At 37.5% G+C, this 25,025-nt stretch overlaps 2 protein-coding genes across 2 annotated transcripts; one reads left to right on the top strand and one right to left on the bottom strand.

The window, feature by feature from the left end:
* Positions 1-609: 609 nt before the first annotated feature.
* Positions 610-3,477, top strand: CTBS (chitobiase, di-N-acetyl-; the record flags this gene model as incomplete). The annotated part of the gene is made up of 4 exons (XM_009586980.1): positions 610-781; positions 1,339-1,436; positions 2,144-2,305; positions 3,292-3,477. Coding segments are annotated over 4 exons (618 nt in total), but the record flags the coding sequence as incomplete, so codon positions are not given.
* A 2,829-nt stretch (positions 3,478-6,306) lies between these two features.
* SPATA1 (spermatogenesis associated 1) lies at positions 6,307-23,736 on the bottom strand. The gene is made up of 14 exons (XM_009586979.1): positions 23,701-23,736; positions 22,691-22,797; positions 18,884-19,001; positions 16,801-16,854; positions 16,388-16,706; positions 16,026-16,274; positions 14,600-14,644; positions 14,162-14,321; positions 13,952-14,012; positions 12,872-12,989; positions 11,316-11,441; positions 9,303-9,472; positions 7,262-7,360; positions 6,307-6,411 (listed from the first exon to the last, which is right to left on the bottom strand). The coding sequence occupies exons 1-14, from the start codon at positions 23,734-23,736 to the stop codon at positions 6,307-6,309; spliced, it is 1,767 nt and encodes a 588-aa protein (XP_009585274.1).
* Between the last annotated feature and the right edge of the window lie 1,289 nt (positions 23,737-25,025).

The raw sequence follows: 25,025 nt of genomic DNA, 5'->3' as shown, positions 1-25,025 counted from the left end.
CATGACCAGTAGGTCGAGGGAGGTGATTCTCCCCCTCTACTCCACTGTCGTGAGACCCCAGCTGGAGTACTGCATTTAGCTCATAAGACGACATGGATCTGTTGGAGCAAGTCCAGAGGAGGGCCATGAAGATGATCAGAGAGGGCTGGAGCACCTCTCCTATGAAGACAGGCTGAGAGGTTGGGATTGTTCAGCCTGGAGAAGAGAAGGCTCTGCGGAGACCTTATAGCAGCCTTCCAGTACCTGAAAGGGGCCTACAAGAAAGCTGGAGAGGGACTTTTTACAAGGGCATGTAGTGATAGAACAAGGGGTAATGGCTTTAAACTGAAAGAGGGTAGATTTAGATTAGATACAAGGAAGAAATTCTTCACTATGGGGGTGGTGAGGCACTGGAACAGGTTGCCCAGAGAAGTTGTGGATGCCCCATCTCTGGAAGTGTTCCAGGCCAGGTTGGATGGGGCTTTGAGCAACCTGGTCTAGTGGAAGGTGTCTCTGCCCCTGGCATGGGGGTTGGAACGAGATGATCTTTAAGGTCCCTTCCAACCCAAACCATTCTATCATTCTATGATTCTGTGATTCACGATACTAACTTGTGCATTTTTCCTTCAGGTAACATTTGATGTGGCTTGGTCTCCAGCATGCATAGATAAAAGGTGCTACAACTACACTGGGATTGCAGATGCCTGTGACTTCTTATTTGTGATGTCATACGATGAACAGAGTCAGATCTGGACAGACTGTATTGCAAAAGCCAATGCTCCTTACCTGCAGACTTTAGTTGGTGAGGAGAAAACACCTCCCCAGGAATCAGAACATTTCCATTTGTTCACATGAATAGATAGAAAAGATTGCCTTTTCGTAGACAAGTTTTTTGGTTGTATTAAGGCTTTTGAGTGTGCTCAAATATGTGTTGTCCTAATGTGAAAATAGTATCTCAGATCCTTATGACACTACGGATAGACCTTTAGCAGTTGTATGTTGTTACTTGTAAAGTAATTGTCTAGCCCTCATGATTATGAAGAGCACTTTTAGAATGACAAACGGCAGCCAAAGCAGTTGTCTGCCTGGGCTTGCAAAGAACCTGAAACATTTCTCTCATCCTTGTGAACTGCTGCTATGGGCAGCTGGTTTTAAGTGTAAGCAACTAGAGCAGTTACTAGGATCTGAATAGAGCAAGTCTAGGAGTATGCAGGTGGGAGGTAATGAAGAGCTTGCACCTTAGCCTCTGTCTGGGGATCATGCAACTCCTGCATTGGCTCTGGCTCTAGATTAGTTGTAAGAATAAAAAGCATGGGAAAATGAATAATGCATCTTAATTTTTATTTCCTTCAAAACTAGGATATGAAGAGTACATTACTATGGGCATTGATCCTATGAAGCTTGTGATGGGCGTCCCCTGGTATGGCTATGACTATGTCTGCCAAAACCTATCTAAGGTAAGATGAAGATTATTCATTTACAATCGTACTGTTAATTTTTTCCTTGGAAAGAGACAGCTAGATTTCGGTGATCCTGTTTTTGGATTAGGAAATACTATGGTCTGATGGGTAAGAGCATAAAGCTGGGACTCAAGACAGAGACTTTTGCTTGGCTGATAACTGATGAGCAGTGTGTTACCAAACAAGGCTTTTATCTCTCCCTAGGCAACCTGAACCCCATGATACCCAAGTGCCATGTTTGACTAAGGAGCTATAGATGTTATCTGTATGAGAAGAGATGATGTCCAAAGGCACTACAACACTTTTATCTGTCTTCTTAACACAGTCACTAAGCTCACTGCTTAAAGACGAGGTGCAAGAAACTATAGCAAACCTATGACTGTTAAAGTACAGCAGTTTATGGATAAATCATGGAGTCTCAAAAAACATTATACTTATGAAAAATGTAAGACTAAATTAAAAGTGGAAAAGATAAGACAACTGTATAAGTTAAATGATGTCCATCCAATCCTGTACTACTACAGAGTAAACAAAATTTAACTTTTAATTTACTTGTGTCTACAAACAGTATGTCTGGCACAGATACTTGATGGGATTTTTGAGACCCCAGTGCCTTTTGTGACTTTGTTCTGGGCTGTACTGCTATTTTTGAGTTCAATAAATCTATGTAACATGAAACTCATGCTTTCTGCTTTTTTTTTCAGGATCATGTTTGTTCCCTTTCCAAAGTACCTTTCCGTGGGGCTCCTTGCAGTGATGCTGCGGGGCGTCAGGTCCCCTACGGAGCAATAATGAAGCAGGTGAACAGTTCTCTTTCAGGGGTGCTGTGGGATGAGGTACAGAACTCTCCGTTTTATGAATACAAGGTAAGCGTCTTTGTAAGACACCATGTTGTGGAGTAAATGTTCAGGAACTATAGTTCTTTGATTATAAAGTTTTCAGGGTTAGAGTCTTCCATTTGTGTTTTCTACTTCTTTTTTTCATGTAGTAAAGGATGGCTGGATTTCCATATCTTGAATTTCTAGTCTGAAAGAGGGGTGCAGTGACTGAAGACTACAGGATTAATAAAGACCTTTATTACTTTGCAGTTTCTCGAGAGATTGTATCATGTCAACAAGGATGTTTTGGCACAGAGAAATCCTATAGCTCCATCCTTCACTGTTACAGTTACTTTTAGGAGTTGATGACTTATTTAAACTAAAACAGATTCTGAGATGCTCTTAAGTTTTTCTAACCCAGTGGCTTGCATGCATGTTCTCTTCTGCATTTGGTGTCTACATAGACATAGTGAAGGAGTCCATGAATGATTGTGCTTACATGAACAACACAGTGTATGCATTTTGTCTTGTTTCTTTAGACATAATTTTAGGTTTCACATGCAGATGACTAAAAGGTTTTGTAAGCAATGACCAGGTCAAAGCAACATAACTTCAACTAAATTTTATAACCTCCTCTAAAATTGTTTATTGCTGAAAAAAGCACTTAATCTCTAACTAAATTCACCTATAAGGTTAGATAGTGTATCTGAGATTTTAGCTGTATTTTAAAAAATTATTAAAATACAAATTAGCTCTGTCTTTTCATCTAACCTCAGTTAAAATGTATCACTACTTTATAACTTAGATTCTGCAAGTAAAAATATAGCCAAGTATTTGACTTAAAATTTTTAATTGTCCTGTGTGAAAATCAGGAAAGTATCATTATATAAATCTACAGAGCTTGTATATCTGAGTTTTTAATTGTACTTTTCACTGCGTTCAACAGCAAATGTAATCAAAACTCTATGAACTATAATGTATCATGTTTATATAGGTAGGTAGATACTGATGTTAGTGTTTAAATGTTTTTCTAGGATTCTTTTGGTCACTTCCACCAGGTATGGTATGATGACCCTCGCAGCATCTCTTTAAAAGCAGCCTATGTGAAGAATCGGGGTTTAAGGGGCATTGGCATGTGGAATGGAAATAGTCTTGACTATTCCAGGGAAGCTATAGCAGAACAACAAACTGAAGCAATGTGGCAAGCCCTGACACCGTAAGTGTGAACCCTGGATTTAGAATGATGAAAATTGGTAAATTTTTATTATGGCTTATACTATAATAGATTTTGACTTTATATAAATATACCATGACTACAAAAACTTTGAGAACTAGCAAAATTCCTCTTGTTATTTTGTATGCAAAGCCATATTTTCATTCTTCAAAAAGTTCCAATGTGGCTTAGCAGCGTTTTTTTTTAAAAGATGGCTCATCTTTTTCATTTTTCACAACTACCATAAGTTGGTTAAAGCTTAAACCCAGTGTGTATCTGGTAACAAGTAAGACCAAGTGATGGATTTACAGGGGCAATCTCATAATGATCCTTTGCTAAAGCTGCCTGGTGCAGCAAGTATTCATTCTGGGGTCGCATGGTGCAGTCTTAGCTTCCTGAGAATCTATATTTTAGCTAAGTCACTCTTGAATCAGATTAAACACAGAATACTGGAAAGACAGATTGTTGCTTACTTGGTGAAACTTGTGCTTGTACTTGGTTACTTTTCTAGAGATTAAAATATTTTATAGACTGAAGAAATTACGTAACATGAAGTAGTTGCCATCAAGATTTTTATCAGACTTGTTGTTAGAAAGGAATATTCAATAAACTCCAGTTTCACTGTGTTTATGTATCACGTAAATTCCTTAGTTTCAAAAGCCAAAAGTCTTGGACCTTAGCTTGAAGAGAGACCATTAATATGGAGAGAACTCAGATGATGTTGTCTTCCATTTCAAACTTCTTTACTTCCCGAAAACTAGAACTCAGAAGCTTATTTAATGAACTGGATATGTATTTTTCCACACACTTTAAGATTCATTCAGTAGCCTGTTGTTTGGTTTTATGTGGTGTTGCCTCTGAGATAATATGAGGTTATATTTTTCTTTCTAGTTCATATTATTCGTAAAATAATTTGCCTGGAGAAATTGTGTAACTTTTTAAAATATCTGTAGTGATGGAAAGATTGACTGGTGTTTACAGGATTTTTTTTGTTAAATAAAATGCTGTCTTCACTGCGGTTGGTAAACAGTGTTGTCTGTTTATGCTTTACTTGTTCCACAGCTTACAGCCCACACTGCTTCTCTGCTTCTCAGAACTATTTCACAACCAGGTTAAAGTGCAATTGTGCCCTGCTTCAGTGACTCCATTAATTAAAAAATGTATTTAATTAGATATATGTAGTCAATTGTGTGTGGGGGTGTGTGTTTGTTTTGATTTTTTCCCTTGCTAAATAGTTACTGGGAAAACACCATAGAATAGCAGCACTACCATAATGGCTACTGAGGAGAAGACTAGAATACTTCATGTGAGTGTCTGACTGCTTGATACTACAGGTGATGAAAAACAGGTGATGAAGCCTACTGCTCTTACATAAAGAAAAAAAATTCCCTTGGAAAATCAGAGGGCTCTTCACTAGAACTGTGGTCTGTAGGTTTTAGGAGAAATGTATTACTATTTATATTCATATGCTAAAATACTGTGAGATAGGCATTTGTGAAATTGAGAGGTCTTCTGGAGCAGATGATCTGACCTACACAATCCTAACTGAAGGCCAGATGACTTTATAATAAAACTCTCTCCTGTAGCAGTCAAGAATCATGAGCTGATTTTTTTTTTTTTTTAATTTAGGTTCAGATTTTCCAGTAGCTAGTTGCCTGCTCTTGTGTCTTAAATAAGACACAATTCTGAAATACAGGATGTAGGATTCAATCCTGAATGGAGCAAAAGTGGTTGTAGTTTTAATAATTAATTTAATAATTAGTTTAGTAATTAATTTAGCACTAAAATCTTTGTTAAATCCTATCTTTAAGAAAATAAATTGGATAATGGGTGGTTTGAATCAAGACATTTGGAAGTTAGTCCTTTTGAAAGTTGCATAATTTTCTTATCATATTACTGATTTCTCATGAGTGTTTCACTTCCAGTAATAAATACAGCCTTGTCAGCTTCTTAGCTGACACTAATTCCTAGCATGTTATTGTTCTGCTTAATGTAATAACATCTGGTACTGCAAAGAGGCAAACAGGAGAGCTAGAAAAAATTACTATCGAGAAAAGGTTTTTGATTACTCTTTCAGAGAATTGTTATTTAAGCACATGCATGAGCTTGAACTTAAAAAAAAAGAGTATGCAAAACTGTAAGTTGGACCAGGATCATCATTACAACTTGTCCAAGACAAAACTTGCCTCTTCCACTAACTACAGAAGAAAGTTAATGTCCATGTGGCTTTCCTAATAAGAGAAGGAACAAAATCAGCTAGATATGAAATAAGATTGTCTGAGATTTTGTTCATACTTCATAATAATATGGTAATAATACATTGGTAGTTTATAGATAGGCATACTAATAATGACAAAAATATACTTCAGTAAATAGCTAAATAAAGGATTACTGTTGCTGTAGTTCTACAGAAGCTGTATTTTAACCATTTTCCAAAAATTTAATGTGTGTGCCTGAAAATAAGAACAGGTTATAGATTATAGGTTTATTTGCTTAGTAGGTATTTTGTTGATGAAAGAACATCAGCATACCAATGTGATGTTAGACAATTCACTAATTTGCACTTTTAAAATAACTTCTTAGCTTTGTTTTAGACACTTTACTAGGTTAAACTGTATGTTTAAGTAGCTGACAAATCTTACAGCAAGAGTGAGATTTAAAAAGAAGTGAGCTCAGTAACTCAGTAGCCCAGTATACAAATTCCACAACATTTATATAGTTGATGTCTTACAAGATAACTTCAAGAACATACAAACAAATGCTCTGAAATTCTGAGCTTCTGTATACATTACAGAGCTTCTGTAGACTTTACAGATGTTAAAGTCATGTCATCCTCTTAAATTCCTGATTTTCTGGACTGGAGAATTAAAGCTGAATGAATCTTCTTCTGTGTCAGTTCCATTCTCAGTACTCGTAAATCAGATGCTGCCTGCTTTCTCATCTGCAGAAGAACCAGTAATTTAAGGAATTGCAATTTAAGGAAGTTTTTGGAGTTGACATGCATATGGGTTTATATAACTAAGATTGAATTTTATACAGGGTGGCTGAATACAGGATATGTCTTTCATCTTTAAAATTTTACACATCTAATTAGATAGCCTAGTTCTAGTACTGCTTTATTCTGTACTTCACCTTGGTATTTTTAAGAGACAACTGTGAAATTCATTGCTCTTTCCACTCCTTATTATACAATGGAGGAGGCATAACAAGTACATCCAACCCTAGATTATCCAGTAAACAGGGGCATGGGTAACCTCTGTGATGTAGAGGACTCCTATTTCAAGCATTCAGAGCTGAAAAGCTATCCAATGTGAAGGCCTATACCATCATCTTCCTTCCAAAGGGAGCCACAGGCAGCACTGGTATGGAATCAAGCAGATAAAGAGGACTGCCATCTGCTTAGAGAGCCGTTCTCTTTTTTTCTTTCCTTTATACCAGTTTTTTTTTTCTTAGCCATTGTCTACTACTGATCAGTGCCTCACCAAGTATGTTCCTTCAATTACCTTTTGAGTGAAATGGGAATTTTATGAAAGAGACTGTGAAGGTTAGCTTACATAGTACCTTGAAAATGTAAGTTGCTTGAATGCCATATGTTCAAAATCATCTAATAACCTGGTGTTCTGGAGTAATTTGGCTCAAGTGATAAAGTTACGATGACAACTAACACCATAAAACTAACAGCATAAAACAGTAACTGTTTAGCAAATATTTACATCATCAAATGTTTGGGAAGATCTAAGTTTTTGTATACATAGTAACATTTCAACTGTTTTAATTAAAAGGCAGAATACCTTAATTTCTATTACAAGTTTCATTTTTGTATCATCCAGCTTCCTCCTCAATTGATCGAGTTCATGCTGCACTGTAGTAATCCGGATGATTGTGTAATTCTATATGAAACCACAACAAAAACAAGTGCAGTATTAGTGCATCTATTCATTCATTGGGTGTTACTTCACCCAGAAACCCAGAAACTTCACTCAGAAACAATCCTCTAAACTCTTTCCACCTCCCCTGCTTTCTTCCAGTCCTTAAAGTGTGCTGGGCTGTCTCTGGTCTGTAAGCAGTCTGCTCTCCAAGAGAGGGCAGCTCCCTTCTGCTGCCAGCCCTTCAGCTGGGTGCGGAGGTTCTTCCACTCCCTGTTGCTTTGGGAAGTTAAGATCCAGATCAGATCTCTTCAGTAACAGCACATATTATTTTGCAATTATCTTTTATGGCTACTCCCCATTTATAATAAAAAGGCATACTTCAAATAATTTTTTTTCTCTCACAGGCTTAGCATCACTCTGTCACAGTACATTTATTGATGAGATTGCTACATTCATGTAATGTTTAATGCAGATAAACCCCCGGTTATACAGCACATTAATGTTTTCAAAATATATGTTCTGATACTCGGCTCGTGTAAGTCAGCTGCGGTCCCTTGAAGTCAGTAACACTGAGGGATGGGTGTAGGTGTGTATGTGGTAATCTCTTGATGTTCCAAGCCTTTAAAAATGCTATTAAAGGGCCAGCTGAAGCAAATAATGTGATAAAGTTGCCCATACAAGGAGTCATTAAGTGGTATCTGTAGCCTCTCATCTCTGAGCTCCTGCTGTAAGCGTCTCCCCACCCAGGAGTGTAGCTGCCTGCATACAAGGGATCAAGTCCCAGCTCTGACACCGCACAGCTGTGTATCCCTGGCTGAGACCACTGAGAAAGCATGAAAGGTACACAGTCATGCAGGAAAAAAAACAGGCAGAGCTGTCAGACGAGTTGGGGCTACTGAGGAATCACCATATCATTGGACTGAGTCACCAGTGAGAACAAAGCTGGTGGAAAAGGGGAAACCAGCGACAGTGGGACCTGTTCCCCAGAGCCTGACTCTTCCCGCCTGACTGATGCCTGCCTGGCCAGCATGTAGCTTACGAGGGGTGGAGAGCATACTTGTGGTTAGCCTAATAGCTCATTAAATCCTAGCTACCTTCTGTGTGTGCTAGCCAATAAATAACTGCTGTATGCATGTTAACTTGTGCATACCCTTCACATAAGGCCTCTTTGTGCCTAGCCAGAGAGACACAAAAAAACCCTGATATCCCCCCCCAAAAGGAGCAATAACATATCTGAACATAGCTAGTAATATAATGTAATATGAACCCTACTAATATTTTTATACTGTAGATATTTATATTAAGATAGCTCAAATAATACACATTTGTGTATAATAGACTGTACATACACTCACCCACCTTTCAGATACAAGAAAGGGACATTTATTTTTCCTAGTCTAGCTTCAGATTTGCCAACAGACTTGCTTCCATTAACGTATTTAGAAAATTAGCAGGTACAGCTATTGGGAAGGGTGTTTTCCCCTTTTCTTTTGTCTTTTCTTTTTTTAATTCCTCTCTGAACTTCTCATGATTTGACACCAACAACATAACATGAGACTCACAGTTGCACAATAGTTCAGGTGCAACCACTCCAAAAGCCTCAGAGACATTTCTTGTCCTCCAAACTAGAATTCATTACCTATGTACGTGAAATTTGGGATGATGAGAACAATATAGAACCGAACAATTCATTAATAGTACTAAACAAAAGGGGATTTTGTTACAAGAAGGTATTGTACAAACGCAAAGCAGAAAGAATCAAATGCTCAGACTCAAGCACTTCTTCAGTCTTTTTGAGACAAATGGGCTGAAGGAATTCAACACCTCAGATCATTGAGGGATATTTGGCTGTTAAAGCTAGTTTACAAGTCATTGGTTGGTGATCGATTTATTACTTTAATTTATATTTTATACAAAAAAACAGGCTGTGTAAAAAGAGAGATTAAATAATACAAGCAAGTACCTTGGAGTTTGTCATACTGTTTGGTCGTTTTCGGCTATCTCTGGCTTCCAATTGCAAGAGTAATTTCTGGTGGTAAAGCTCTAAATCGTGTCGCAGTTTGTTTAAAGTGTCCTCCAGCGAAACTGTAGCTTTCTTCGTTTCAAAGTACTTCTTTTTCCATTCCTCACGAACTACACAGGAAAACAGTAATACTGTTTGGTCTTGTTCACCTTATCATAAGATCTACTGAAGACAGTAACGACCAACTGATCTCACAAGATTCAGTTGGCCAATGCACACATTAAAACATGGCAGTAGGTTTCTTTAAAAAAAGCAATTAGTAAAAAATCCTCATTAAAATGACATTCATTATAAATGCAACTGTATTTTCACACAATCACCTGCAACAAAAGGCTCTCTATCTGTCCACCGAGATATTACACCAGGTCCAAAACCAAAATTTCATTCAGCTTGGCTGTTCTACAGGTTTCAGCTGCACAGTAAGTGCTCCAGACCTGAGAAGACTGGTATGCCCACCACAGTCTGAAGTCCATGGCTTTACTGTAGCAGAATATTTAGCACTCTAGATTTATGCAACATTTGAGCTCTGCAGGGCCAGAGATTTTGAACAGCTTAGTTCAGAAGTCCCAAGATTATGGGAAACAGTTATTTACCTTTACACTTAACTGTGATTCCTCCTATGTTGTTAATGTGCTATCAACAGCTGGCCCATAAATCCCCCCTGTATCTGGTGCAGCAGTCTTATGGCCACATACGTCCATTAGTCTGTAAAGTGTCTTAAATGATTCCTTCTTTCAAGACATATTTTAGGAAATTAGGATGACTGCTTCTCAGAAACTTACCAAAAAGAACCCAGCTGTTGGAGGACTATACAGTATGTAACTGAGAATGACTGTAAGCATGGCAATCTTAGGAGGACATTAAATATAGACTGGATCACTGTTCCTACAGAATATGATCTTCACTTCATACCTTGTGAAGAAACATGTTTGCAAATGCAATTACTTGTGAAACTCTACAGGTCTGATAAAAATAATCCACAGGTAGAGACGCTTCTTAAAGACCCTGCAGAAGGTGTTTGAATCCTTGTGAAATAACTTTTATTTTACCTAACTGGATAGCATAATTTAAGACAATGCAGGAGCCATTTAGGGCTTATCTCAGCAGGGTAAATAAGCTTGCCTTGCAGCTCCATGCTACTAAAGATTCACTGCTTCAAGTACCCAAGTTTGTTTTTTTTTATAAATACAACTTCACCATGCTACAGAGTGCAGTGTAGCCATGCCCTTAGAGAATAACTGGAAGAATTGACTTGTCTTCTCCTTTCAACAAAGCTACAAATAATAGTTTGGACTCCTAGTGATTTAGCTGTATTTAAGTACAAAGAGAACGCTCTCAAAACATCAAAGTGATTAAACTTCATCTCTATGTATAATTGGAATGTGACTTAGGGAGGATAGTTTAAGTATAAACTTGAAAATAATTTTACAAAGAAAATTTGGGTGGGATTTCAATGAGATTTTACCTTGTTAAAAAACAGGGTTTGTCAAGCTTGTCACAACAGGCTTGTAACTTCCATGCCATAAGCCGAATACCATTAGATAGGAGGAACAAAAAGTATCATGCTGGCAATTTAACTAGAAGCCCTATCAACTAGAAGCCATATCTGTAAGCACCAGCTAAAGGCAGGTTTAGAATATGTCGGCTGCCCTGGGCCTCGAACAGCGAAGCGGCCTGCAGTAGCTCCCTGGGCACTGCACGTACATGGGACGCAACTTGAATGGTTTATAAAAGCCAGGATATTTTTAGATTTATAAGACTGCCACAAAAAAGTGGAAGGAAACATTGCAACCTTGAATCTTTCCAGCATGCGGTTATATAAATGAGCCTTCTCGGAGCTATTGGTTAGCAAACTGCTCTCTCCGTAGGTAAGCTCACTATCAAGGAGACAAACATTTTCACATTGGTTTCAGTGTCATTTCTCAATCATTCCAAAATAAATTAAAAGTGTACCGTGGTATCTCTTCAGCTTATTTTGTTCCAGTAGCCCTTTAGCTTTTTTGATCAGTTCTTCTCTAGTTTTTTCCATGCGCCTTCTGTCTTTCTTCATTCGTTGCAATTGTTCTGCCATCTTCTTTCCTAAAGATACTATAATTATATTTAGCAAGCATTTGGATACTGTAAGTAGGAAGGATCAATCAAGATTTTTATAATGCACCATCATAAATCATGCCAAAAGCTCAATCAGACCAGGCAGTAGAAATTCTTTTATTTTAATAAACTAGCTCTAACTTTTAGAAATGGCTGGTGCATTAGAAAAAAGTGAGAAATCCAGCATGCATCCAGGCATTCATACACACACACAAACAAGTAAACACCCTTTTATACGGCTAGACAATTTATCACTAAAACTATATATTCATAGAATCATAGAATCATTAAGGTTGGAAAAGACCTCTAAGATCATCGAGTCCAACCGTCAACCCAACACCACCATGCCCACTAAACCATGTCCCTAAGCGCCTCATCTACACATCTTTTAAATACTTCCAGGGATGGTGACTCCACCACTTCCCTGGGCAGCCTGTTCCAATATTTAACCACTCTTTCAGTAAAGAAATTTTTCCTAATGTCCAATCTAAACCTCCCCTGACACAACCTGAGGCCATCTCCTCTTGTCCTATCGCTAGTTACTTGGGAGAAGAGACCAACCCCCACCTCACTACAACCTCCTTTCAGGTAGTTGTAGAGCGCGATGAGGCCTCCCCTCAGCCTCCTCTTCTCCAGACTAAACAGTCCCAGTTCCCTCAGCCGCTCCTCATAAGACTTGTGCTCCAGACCCTTCACCAGCTTCGTTGCCCTTCTCTGGACATGCTCCAGCACCTCAATGTCCTTCTTGTAGTGAGGGGCCCAAAACTGAACACAGGATTTGAGGTGCGGCCTCACCAGGGCCGAGTACAGGGGCACGATCACTTCCCTACTCCTGCTGGCTCATGTTCAGCCGGCATATTCATATCATATTCAAGATACATATACACTGCATACATTGAAAACTCTTGCCACATGAAGCCAAAAAAGCCTCCAAAAGACTATTACCTGCTCAAACTACTTAGCAATATAAACTGTAGTGAAATTTTGCCTTAAAGTCCAGCTGGTCATAGGCGGATAGTATCTCAAACTTTCACTAGTTTGCAACAGTAGGTCAATCACTTATCTTCTCACTATCCTCCTCCTCCACCACAGTGGAGGATCCTCAGCCATACTACTAGTGGTTTTCTTTGCTACATTCATGCATGAGCCAACAGTATTTCATCTCCCTTCTTTTCTCCTTCCACCCCCCAGTCCACAAGCTGGGTTTTCTAACACTGGGAACCTGCCATGCTCTATGAACAGCCCATGCAATTATAAATGCCTGGAATTTTCCACTCACAAATTAAAATTTGTAACAATACTGTGAATGAATGTATGTAAAAATTCTTTCATAAAGTAGATATTTCTGTCTTCATTAACTATTCAGTCTTGATTAAATGTTCACTCCCCTGCAATTCTATATGGAATCATGTACTCACTTTCTGCCTGAATTGCAGGAACTTGATCTGGATTTACAGAAAGTGCCAGAAAAGGCAGACTAGAAGGCGAAATATATTCTTTTGGATAAGTAAGATGATTTTGCTTGTTTTGATCTGCCTAGATAGTCAAAAGACACAACTATAAGTACATAACTTAGAATCCTGAATAGTTACATTAGACATATACCCTGAAAGTTGCCTGAGTGAATGGGAGGGCTGAATTTGAATTCTGCATATAAGCTTTTCTATTCTGTTACCAGTACAAGTGATTACTAAATTAAAAACAGCTGGACCTCTGCAAATAAAATCAGAACACTGAACACTTACATTGCAGAGAACATATGGACAAAAATGTAGACTGTTGCTAATTGTTTTTGTCAATGTCCATAACACCGACACTCCCATGCAAGTCCAGGAATAACAGACCTTAAAACTGCCATCTGGCTTATTGCTTATGAAGTCTGGACTGTCCATTTCTAAACCACAATTTACAATAGCAGCTTTTCAATTTCATTAGTATTTTCATAAGACTCCACTATAATCACTTCTGCACAAGAGCTCACAGATGACGGTTAATAGTGACAGCTATTACACCATATGATTGCATGTGAGTCCTGTGTCTTCCTAAATATGTTCTTATTCTGATGTTATGTTTTAAAGAATTTTATAGTTTTTCTTATCAGAAGTTTTGCTTGAGAGAAGACAGATTTATCCCACAAGAAATATGAAATTATAAAAATGTCACCCATAAAGCCAATACAATGTTACTGTCAAAAAACTGTAAAAAAATTCAAAATTCAAAATAAGACTGAGATAGTTATTGTATACGTAGTTCCTGTTAAATGATAACCAGAGGTATAACTTCTGGCGATTTCACTGTTTAGAAATATAGTTGATTTTTCATTAGCAAATCTGCAGAGTACCAGTGCATGAATTAACTTTTCTTAATTACTCTCAAACCTATATTTGAATATTTCGTATTTCTAATGAGTTATCCGTCTTATAAAATTAGACTATTTATAGGTGGAGGACTATGTTTACTGCCCCAGATTACTAAGAATATGTTACCTTGAAAAACACCTGACTATCCAGTTTTTCACCAGGATCAGCTATAGACTTGCTAGTTCTGTATTGCTGCAAGCTAGAGATAAAATCAAAGAAGCAAGTGAAAATTCATGTAACAAAATGTTTTCTTCACTAATTTCTTTCATTTATTTGAAGTCTGTAAACTAAATTTCTAGTTATGAATTAACATTATCCATTATTTTATCAGAATCATCATTTACTAACCTTTGGGTTTTGTGTACATATTCTGTGCTTTGGTCTTTCATTGTTTTAGGAATTCCAGAATCCTGTGTTCTGTCTCTTCTTAGTTTGGTATCTTTTTGGTGGTCATTATTTTCCATGTTTGTACTGAGCAGTTTGGTGTTTAGTTCTGTGACAGGATAATGATGATCAAGATATATAGATTATACTCACAAAATTCAAGCTCTTTTGACTGCCAATGCCTGGACTTTCCAACTGTATTAGAAATCCAGTGAATCAATCTGATAAAGAATCTTATCTCTGGGGTATGGAAATGTTGTGTGAATAACAGAGGAAAGAAATAAAGATAAAAAAGGTATTTTTGTTTTGAGAATTTTTATCTAACTAATTCTGGTAACTAATACAGGAAAGATTATCACAGATAAAGCACGTAACTATTCCACCTTCCCTAAACCAATGCTGTATCTAACACTTTCTGCCTTTCAGAGTCTGAAGATCCCCTACAAACTGGAGCCAGCAAAGAAAGGGACAGCAAAATGTTTTGCATTTAAATGTTAATTAATAAATGTTATCTCCTTTAAAATACATACAGTAAGTATTTCAAGATAAAATTGCTGACAGACATTACCTTTACTTTATGCTACAAAATCCTACATCCTTCATCATGTAAAATAAAGTTTTGGAAAACTTTTCAGTCATATATATATATATGCACCTATGTATGTAGATATACATATATATTAGTATATTAAGCGGTCTCATAGTTAATATCAGTTAACATGATGATGGAGGGACAAAGCTATTTTTGACAGATTATGATTGGGAACTGAAATTACTGAAAAGTCATCCATGAAAGCATTTTCTAATACACTCTCCAGACATGTCTCAAAGAAAACAATATTCAAATTTTTGTTTTCTTATTCAAAGTACTGGATATCCAGCAAATCATTCTAACCTATTCTAACACAGGTGCCCATACCTATGAAAAAATGAATATTGCCTCATTTAATAATTATTCATTAAAAATAAAAGTCATCTTTCTTACATTAACTGTAAAATTCTACTCAAATTAAAACTTGTCTTTCAAAGGTATTTCCTCAAAACAACTTTGTTATAATTTTGACGTTAATATAAGTGGTCATTCAAATGCAATTCAAATGTGTCAGTCATTTTTTCTTGGTTATTACTAAAAATCTAGGAATATTAATAATACTAGAAAACTCTTCAGAGATTTATTGGCCCCCAGTATCCATAAGACACCCCACTTTAAAGTAGTAGTAGTTAATAGGTATCTTCCAAACAACATTTTCTATTTTGGCACAGAACTGTTATCTAGTTTATGTGTGCTTTAAACCCATCCACACTTTTGTACTATTTTCACTCTAGTCTGCTCAAAGAGTTCTCCCACCTCTCAGATTTAGGAATGCCCCTGTTCAATAGCACATAAACATTATATAGGAGGGAAGGGAGGAAACACTTCCTCTTCAGTAGTAATGTAGCCATGGATAAGATGACAATGAAAGTTTAAGTGACTAAATGCTTTCCCTGATGTACTGATAACAAGATTTTTTCATTTAAAATTGCTGTTGAATTATGGGATCATTATCCTCCAATCTTTACAGTAGCTGATTAGTAATTTATTTTCATGTAAATAAGATTAGACATTGTAATGTCTAATCAGTACATTGTGATAAAAAAGGACTCATCCAAAGTAAAAACTACAGTTCTTTGAAAGATATTATTATTGTTATTGTTATTAAAATTAGACTATTGTTCTGATAGCAATATTCCAACCCTGCTGTAACTGTAGATTTCTTAAAACTCAGCTTTACTCTGCCAACTTTCTAAAATGCATGCTTTAGCAAAAGGTGACAACGAACAGTAGTACCCTTTTGATATTTAATGTGATTCTGGGGTGTTCGGTTATTCTGGCCTTGTTCATTGCTGTGGTTTACATGAAGAACAAGAGCAGTTCCTTTGGTTTTGTCATTCCACTTAGAAGTATTATGCTTTTTTTGATTCTGGCTGGGATGATTTTGCTGAGAGGTCTGTAATAGCATATCACTCTCTCCAGACTCCCAATCTGCAGGATATGAATTACTCGGTGCGAAGAGAGATCCACTGGATTCATTTTGATCTGCATAATAATTGATATTGGAAAAGAGAAACATTATTTTATTGTAAATGTTAACCATAATAGTTATTATTTCCTTCTTCATCATCCTCCTTCACTACATTGGTTAAACGTACCTTTTTCTCTAAACTGTATCTGTTTTTCTTGAATCCTGTTGTTATGGTCTTGCTCATATTTTGTGTGCAAAACTGGAACAGGTTCTTTCTCACCCCATTTCACAGGACTGTGCACTTTCTGATTTTCTAGCTGATGACTGTTTTGTATGCTTTCTAAAAATTGTTTGCTTTTTTCAGGTTTTTCTTGGCGAAGACTGGATAATCTTGATCCGTTAGCTTCTGCATTAAAGTGACGTCTCTGTTGAGTTGATGATGATAATGGATAAACATCTTCAAAGTATTCCACTCCAGGTAATAAATATAATTCAGGATAAAGTGCCTAAAATATGCAGTATATTAATCAGACACAAAAAAGGAAATGTGCAATGTAAAAAGTTTCTGAAAATGATAGCTTAAAGCCATATAATACATACATAAGGGGGAGCAAATGACTTCAGTTCCAGTTCTGTTTCTTGCTTTGCTTTCACCTTGGAAGATAAAGAATGGAAGCGTAACCAATAAAATACTTTTTTACCAATAATGTTGCATATGACTTAATTTCTGTATTCTACATACTACATTTTTCTTAACGGGCACTATCTTCTGTAATGGCCCGACGGGGAAGAAGGAACATAGAATACGATTCTATTTTCTGACATAGCACTGAAACTTTGTCTATTTTTTCAAAATCTAAATCAGACCTACAAGAGTACATGGACGTACTTGAATAAATTTCTTTATCCTTTGCACATTCTCTTATGGTTCAAAGGACCTGATCCAACAGTCACAGCAGAATGAAGTCTTAGACTGTCTTTACCAGAAGTTGCTTCAAGCTTCTATCTGAGTAGAAATGCTGAGTCTCACATAATTTTCTCCATTTACTTGATACACCACTGCAAAATATTTAATGTATATATATAAAAAAACCTATGACTCTCTTAAGTCTTGTTGTATTTATTGTTTTGCTATTCTTTGTGTGATATACACATTCAGATTTCAACAGTTGTCCTAAAAACAAAGTCGAAGATAATCAATGTATATTTGAAATTTGTGCTCCGACAGAAAAAAAAAAAAAGGAATCTGACCTTACATTTAAATAATGAAACTGAACTAAACATGGGGCCAAATTCTGTTCTCAGTAATGGCCAGGCAATGCCATTGATTCACTGTTAAGAGACACAGGCTGTATGAAAGAAAAGGAAGAGCAAATGAACACAGTTTTGGTTTATGTTTATTTTTCATTTAAAGACCCTTACTTGCAAGTAGGGTACAGCTCTTAATACTGCTTACGTTGTTACTGTTGTGAAACAGAAGACTGGGGGAAAAAAAAACCACTCGACAAATATTTGATCACGGAGATGTAATTCAATGAGGTTACCATGACCCTAAACAACAAATAAACCAGTTAGTTGGTTTATTGCTTTACACTTTGTTTTTATCTACCAATACCTTTAATTCTCTATTGAAGTAAAATACTTTATTAAATTCCTGACTTTCTAAAGGAAGCTGGAAAATTTCTCCATTTGTGTCAGAACTATCAGTGGGGAAGAAAATATACTATCTTACTTATTATCATGCAGTTAAAAACACCTCAATTCTGTGAAGACATATGCACATTTTCAGATTCAGATTGTGTCACAGTCTTTAAGTTTCTCTTCAGATTTTTCCACCTAGTTTTTGCACATTACTTAGTATTTATTCTACTCTTCCGTGTGGGTAATTTTAGTGATAACTCAGCTACAAATGAAATAAAGAACAGCACCAAATTTCCAGCTTGCAATTAATTTCCAAATCCATGAGAAACAAAGGTGAAATGAGAAGTGAAAAAAAGTATTCTATACTTATGTACATCACTTAAGTCTGTGTATCTCACAAACAAACTTTCAGTTGGACTGATTTTCAAGTTTATTTAAAGCTATAGTTGGTAAGATATAAATATATAAAGAATCAATGTGAGGAACAGTTATGATTCAGAGATGTAGGTTTTTGATTACATAAATCTCAGGCTGTATTACTGGACTAATTATTGGAACACAAATGTACATCCAGAGAAGTTTTCATTCAGAGACTGATCTTTAAAGGCTTTTGGGCAGGTCACAGCAGGAACCATTAGAGGAACTCTGACTTACTCAGCTTCCATTGCAAATTCTTCAAGTGCTATATTTCCAACCATCTATGGGTAATAATGACCTTAGAGGGATTTTTTTTAATGCAACCAGATTTGTCGTATTTAATCCATTGATTTATCAAAACTAGCATCTTTTCACTGGATGGGAACTAATTACATCTGATGCTTTAAAGGACGTTTCTAGTATACCTGTCCAGTTGTGCCTTTGTATTTGGGGAAGCAGATGTGCTTTGACAAGAGCTTATGCTCCAGCGTGTTTAAAAACAAATGCTAACAGTGCTCCTAAAGTTATCTCTATTTTCTTGTGATATTATCCAATCCGCAGGAACGAAATCTGTGGTTTACATTATAAAGCAGAAGAGCACTAAAGAAAAAAAATACTAACTTACCACTGCTAGTTTTTTCCCAATGCATTTTAAAAATTTGAATTTCTCTCCAACTGCAACTCCACCCAGGTACTCTCCAAGCTTCTCCCGTAGCACTCTTAGTGTGATGTGAGGAGACACCCTAGAATGTTGTTATTCATTAATACATCTGTAAGATCAAATAATGATGGCTAGTTAGTAAGAGGGGGAAGATAACGCTATATACATGCAGGCTTGCCTGGACAGAATGACCAAAAATGGGAACTACGTCCTAGAACTGAACCTAATTACATATAGGCCAGAGAGTCTTAGTGCGGTAGAGTCAGAACATTGTATCACATTATGGTAGACTGTATTACAAAGGCTTCCATAACATTAACTAGCAATATTCATATTTTAGGAACTCCATACAAAGGGAGAATATGGAAGTAGCTGAAATTTGAAAATGACTCCTTCAGAATGCTCTTGTTCATCTGCAGATGAGTAACAAAAACATTGCAAACTACAGTCATGCATTTCCATACAGGTGACAAAGTTTCATGCGGCCAGTCCAGGACTGTAGAACATACCCCTTCAAGCACTAAGGGCTAGAGGAGACTTCATCACTGTCCACTTTAAGTAGCAGGCACATTTCTTTGATTTTGTCTTCTCCAACACAAATTTGCAGTTGGGTGTGTGCATGTGTACATGCAAATGCATTTTAAATCAAAGCCAAACACTGCAGTGTGAACATTTCCACCATAGCTTGAGGATGAGAGAGCCGAGACAAATATGAATTGCATCATTTAAAGTACTACTGGAAATCATGCAAATATTAAAGTAATGAGCTCAGTATAAAGATCACTATAGAATAAAAAGCATCTCCGCGGAATAAAACCAAATGTGCAAGAGGCACACAAAAGCTCTGTAGCACAACATAAGCAATTCTAATTGCTCCTATGCTGCCACATAAAATAAACCAGAGAACAAATTAGGCCTGAGGCTGTTAATCACCCATGCTGATGAAGTGTTAGTATATTACCTAGCATGATTTTGGCCCAGGCAGCTATCACTCTTCAAGCAATGCACAGCCATAGCTTGGGCGATGCCATTCTCAGTAAACAGTATAGACAAGAACATGCCATCCCTTCAACTTGGACAGGTCTCCAACATTAACCCGTCGGGGTTTGTTTGCATTTTCAAACACCCCTTTATGCCTTCATTTCACACCCTAAGTATGTAAAAACACCCTCAGTTTCATCTCATAAACACAGTACTTCAGTGGGCTACAATGCTTCCCTTGCATTATTTCAAACACCCTGGACTTAGAGGACCCTCCTCAAGATCATAAATCTGCCTTGGAGCACAGGCATGCAGCAGAGGAGACCAAAGTCTGCAAGTGGACACATCTAGGCCACACTGCTTGGTCCCTGCACATTTAGCTCCTGTTTATTTCTTCCCCAGCTATTTTTTGCTCACATGTGCTGCAGATATTAGCCCTAATGTAATTTATTTCAAATGTATAAAGAAATATGTGAAAGATGGATACATAACTCAATACACATCCTTCCAAGGTCTTCTGTGAGAACAGAGATGATCTATAATTCAAGTATCTCTCATTCACTATCGTTTCTTCAAGCTGATGTCTCAGAGAAGATATGCCCCTTGAATGGTCTTCTGAAACCCAATAAATGCAAGCTCTTTCAAAGGCAATTCTAACACTGCACATCCTTCACTGATAATGCCCATCGAAACCAGCAAGGAAATCTAAATCTAAGGCATTTATGAACAGCAGGGAAAACATCTAAGTAACTACGATGTAGCATAGGAGAAAATTGTCTAGGTATACAGAACCTGAGATATAGGGCAGAAATTTATCTGAAAATTATTTACTAGTGCAGCTGCTAGGAACATATAATAATATATTTCTTATTTGCTGCCACTGGCTAGCAGAAGATTAGTCACATCCGAGTCATTTGCTTCAGAGTGTTCCTTTAAAAGTAATGCAAACTAGAGTGCATTGCAGCCATCTCATCTAGAAATAACAAAAGTATGGCTTCTGTGGTGAGGAATGAGGAATAAATAAAAGATCACAGAGGCTGAGAAATCAAGTTCATGGGAACAAGAACTCAGGGCCATAGACAATTACATACTCAATATTTTCCTCTAATTTCATGATTAATGGAAGTGGCCTGTACTTAGACCTAGGAATCCTTTGTTAAGCTGACTCAGACAGTACTAGGATTGTCAAGCTGGACAGTGCTATCAACAACGTTCAAACAGCATTACTACCAGCAAGGCTGCTGTCCCCTCTCCTGGATTATAATAAGAGAATTTTTAAAAAATATTTTTTTGTCTTTAAAGACAGTGATACACTGGCTGGGTGCTAGTTATTGCTAATGCTAATGTACTGCAGCATTGCATAGTGCCCATAGAATAATTAATTAGCAATTATTTAAGACTCATTAGCAAGCAACAAATACCCAGACAGATATAAACCCACTGAAATCAATGAGAATCCTAATTTAAGTTGATGCCTCAGAATTGAGCCTTAGTGAAATAAATTTACACTAGAGAACAGAGAGCAGTGACAGATGTCCAATCACATCAAACGATTTGAAGCTACCACTCCAGCTGTGTATTTTGCACCTCTGCTGGAGACTAAAACAGCAAACAAAATGGATACATGCACTTATTTCTTCTGGTTTTGAGCAGCCTTTCAACAAAAGAAGCTGCAAGAATGAATACATTCTGCCCGACATGCTCATACCTGACTGCTGTCAATCTTTTCAGCTACACAGCATATTGTCTTAAGTGGACAATACCAGCCTAAATTTAAATTAGTTAAAACCCATATTCCCTGCAGTTTAAGCTAAATTGACAGGTTTTGCACAGGAGCAGACAAGGTGCATGTAAAAGCTCCATTTCAATACACATCTTTACATTATTTGATCTTTCCACAATTTCTTACCACACTAGATACACACAGATTTTGTGACTAAAGTGTTTAGACATTCAGAGTGATGGCTTTTGTCTTCCCAAGTAACCGTTACGCATGATGGAGCCCTGCTTTCCTGGAGATGGCTGAACACCTGCCTGCCGATGGGTAGCGAATGAATTCCTTGTTTTGCTTTGCTTGCGTGCGTGGTTTTTGCTTTACTTATTACACTGTCTTTATCTCAGCCCACGAGTTTTCTCACTTTTACTTTTCTGATTCTCTCCCCCATCCCAGCGGGGGGCAGTGAGGGAGCGGCTGCGTGGGGCTTAGTTGCTGGCTGGGGTTAAACCACGACAACAGCACATGGTGTTGTGCGCAACCTTTCAGAAATACTACTGAAGAAGAAAGAAGGTATGCTGCTTTGGTGGTGGCTGCATGAGCTGTAATGCTTCCCCTTGAGAAACATTGCTTAAGCTCTTTCTTCATACTGAGAGAGCTCAGATCGTCATATCCCTGTTGCTGGGAATTGACAGGCTATCCCGTCTTCATCAAGCCACTCTGCCTTGAAGCTCGCTCATTGCCAAAAAGAATTCAAGATTTTGCTAATCAGGCTCAAGGAGACAGAAAGAATATAAGACTGTGAATTTACAACATAAATTATTCTGCAGAAATACTAGCACTGCTCTGGAAGTGCATTTCAATGGTTTACACCAAGGGCTGCAATGGAGTTAAGCTCGATACAGTTCAAATAAACATCATGCCAGTCATGGGCACCACTTACCCTCCAGAAATTATTAGAGAACAAGTCTGTTCTGACAGATGTAATTGTGTTCTGTAGAGCAACAGCTGGACTAAATGACTGAAGGACAATGTAAAGGACCTACCATGTACATGAAGCCTAAGACTATACTCACCTTATAAATCCGGCTGAGATGAATTTGCTGGTAAGAGCTACAGGAACTGTATTCAGCTTGAAGTTCCACACTTCTTCTGGGACATAAAAAACATGGAGCTCCACCAACTAAACAAAGAACAGATGATCATAACTGTAGATATATTATAACCCTCTTCCTATACGCTTTGTTTTGCTTAGGTGGACTTTCAATTTCTGGAGGCAAGAATGGTTTCTTTGATGTTAGCACATGGACTAGAAGAGTGAGGCTCTATCTGACAATGATGACTAGATAGTGAGAACAGCGATGAGTATAGCAAATTGTGATTGAATGCCAGCTGACAGCATCAAAATAAGTCACATTAGAAAAAGCTCAACAATGAAAATGAGAGAAAAGAGAGCCTGTGCTACTGCTGTATGTCACTGTGACAGCAATGGACAGAGCTTACCAAAACTGGTTGATACTCTGGAGCATGTCATGGTTACAAGAATACTTCAGCTGAAATCCTACTTTTGTTCATCTCATAAAAAGTGCAAAGCCCTGAAAGTTTGATCCAAACAGCACCACAAATTGACCTTGCCAGCAAGAAAAAAAATTCAAAATATTTCTGACAGTAGTTAATAATATTAGCTACCTTGGAAGCACAGAAATGCTTCTGATAATGTCTCCAAAAAGAATAACTAAGCCTGCTCTGAGCAAGGTTCACTTAGATTGTGTTCAAACCTATGGTAGTTGTGGGACTGTTAATATCTAGGTCTTGATATTTTTAGTGAGAATCATATGGTATCACAAGGATGATACACTTCCCTATAACTAGAAGCCATGTAAATAAGCTACATTAAATACTTCTGCAATTGTTGAGTTACTAAATATAAAGTAGAAAAGAATATTTGCTATATATACTATGTTAAAAGCACGTTTTTTTTTCTCTCAGGTCTCCTAGAAATGGTGCAGTGACACTTATTTTAATATTTTTTATTTCTATTTGTGAAATCTAAAAAATCTTTCTGGAAAAGTACAAAAACTCTCACCTGTTGTGTTCGAGGTCTCATTTGACTGAACGACATGTTAGTCCCTGTACTTGATCACAGCAAATGCCAGGTGGGTTTCTAATTTTCTTTTTGATTGAAACATTCTTTAAGAATGCGTTTCATGATAATCTGTTACGAGAGAAGTTACTCCATTAATATCCTTTATTTTCATTTACTGTTCTTCTTTCTGTTTATGAAAATGTGAAAGTTGTTTCTGTGCTGAGGCAGAAAGCTTCCAGCTAACTGCAGACAAACAGACTCAACCACACCTTCTACACAATTGAGTATCACCTAAGTAACTGGGGGAATTGCTAAATCACAGCCCTGCAGCTCCGAGAGATCTGCCCTGGAGTATTTCCTCTTAACATTTTCTCCCCTTTCATAAAAACACTTCAGTTCTATATAATTTTCTACACAATTGTACTGTTTTCCTAAAGACACAGAACTAAATACCCACAAAATGGGATTCTCGCATGGTCTGGTTTATTTCTGGTAAAGGGACAATCATTGTGAACTGCAGCCAAGCCACACACACGGCACATTGTGCCGGCCAAACGCAGTATTCCAAGGAAACCTGACTGTGCCGGGTGACCATGTCAGAAAAATGCTTCCATAAACTATAAACCACGGTTCTGCCCTAACCTTGTTTCGGCTTTCCTCAGCGCTCTCACTTTGAAGGCTCTTCCAGCACCTCAGAGGTTACAAACTTCCTTCTGAGTTTCAGCCTCCTGAGCACCCTCGCTGTTCTCCTGCTCATCTTAGCAGCTCTCTCTCGCACCCCTGCCATTTCTAATTCACCTTTTCTTGAGCGCAAGTGACCAGACCTTCCAGATGATCTTCCAGGTCTCGCCCTGGCTTCGTGCGGTGGAATTAAGATTTCTCGTGTCAGCAGGATTTTTTTTTCCTGTGTCTTTACTCGCCTCTTCACAATTACACCGCAACGAGCTCTCACGAATGACCTGACTGGAACACCCCATCGCTTCTCCAGTTATTCCCAACCAAAGACACAGCATGTTACAGCACAAATTTGTCCCATTAGTCCCTGTATATATGCAAGATATTGCACTTTGCCTTACAACATGTCACCCCATGCCGTTGTTCCAGGCTTCACGGTCATTCCTGGACACTTTCTGCAGTAAACACCCATCTCCTCTGGACTGTAGTCAAGACCCAAGCATGCTGGCAAGAGCAAAGTTAGTAACTTCATTCATTACATCTCAAAATAAGCTCTAAACTAGTAACTCACTGGCTACTGTCACCAAGATTTGCCACCTTGGTCTTAATAATGTCTTCTCTTTTAATCCACTTCATAGATAAATGGGGGG

Source organism: Fulmarus glacialis, unplaced genomic scaffold, assembly GCF_000690835.1.
Source record: "Fulmarus glacialis isolate BGI_N327 unplaced genomic scaffold, ASM69083v1 scaffold11371, whole genome shotgun sequence".
Lineage (NCBI taxonomy): Eukaryota > Metazoa > Chordata > Aves > Procellariiformes > Procellariidae > Fulmarus > Fulmarus glacialis.
The sequence above is the reverse complement of the archived record's forward strand: the minus strand, read 5'-3'. Positions and strand labels throughout refer to the sequence as shown.

Excerpts from the sequence above, each read along its gene's own strand:
- SPATA1 (XM_009586979.1), bottom strand. The coding sequence starts at position 23,736 with ATGTCGTTCAGTCAAATGAGACCTCGAACACAACAG. Across the intron at positions 16,275-16,387 it reads GATACAGTTTAGAGAAAAAG|ATCAAAATGAATCCAGTGGA; the intron begins GTACGTTTAACC and ends ATTATTATGCAG. Across the intron at positions 7,361-9,302 it reads ACAGTATGACAAACTCCAAG|AATTACACAATCATCCGGAT; the intron begins GTACTTGCTTGT and ends GGTTTCATATAG.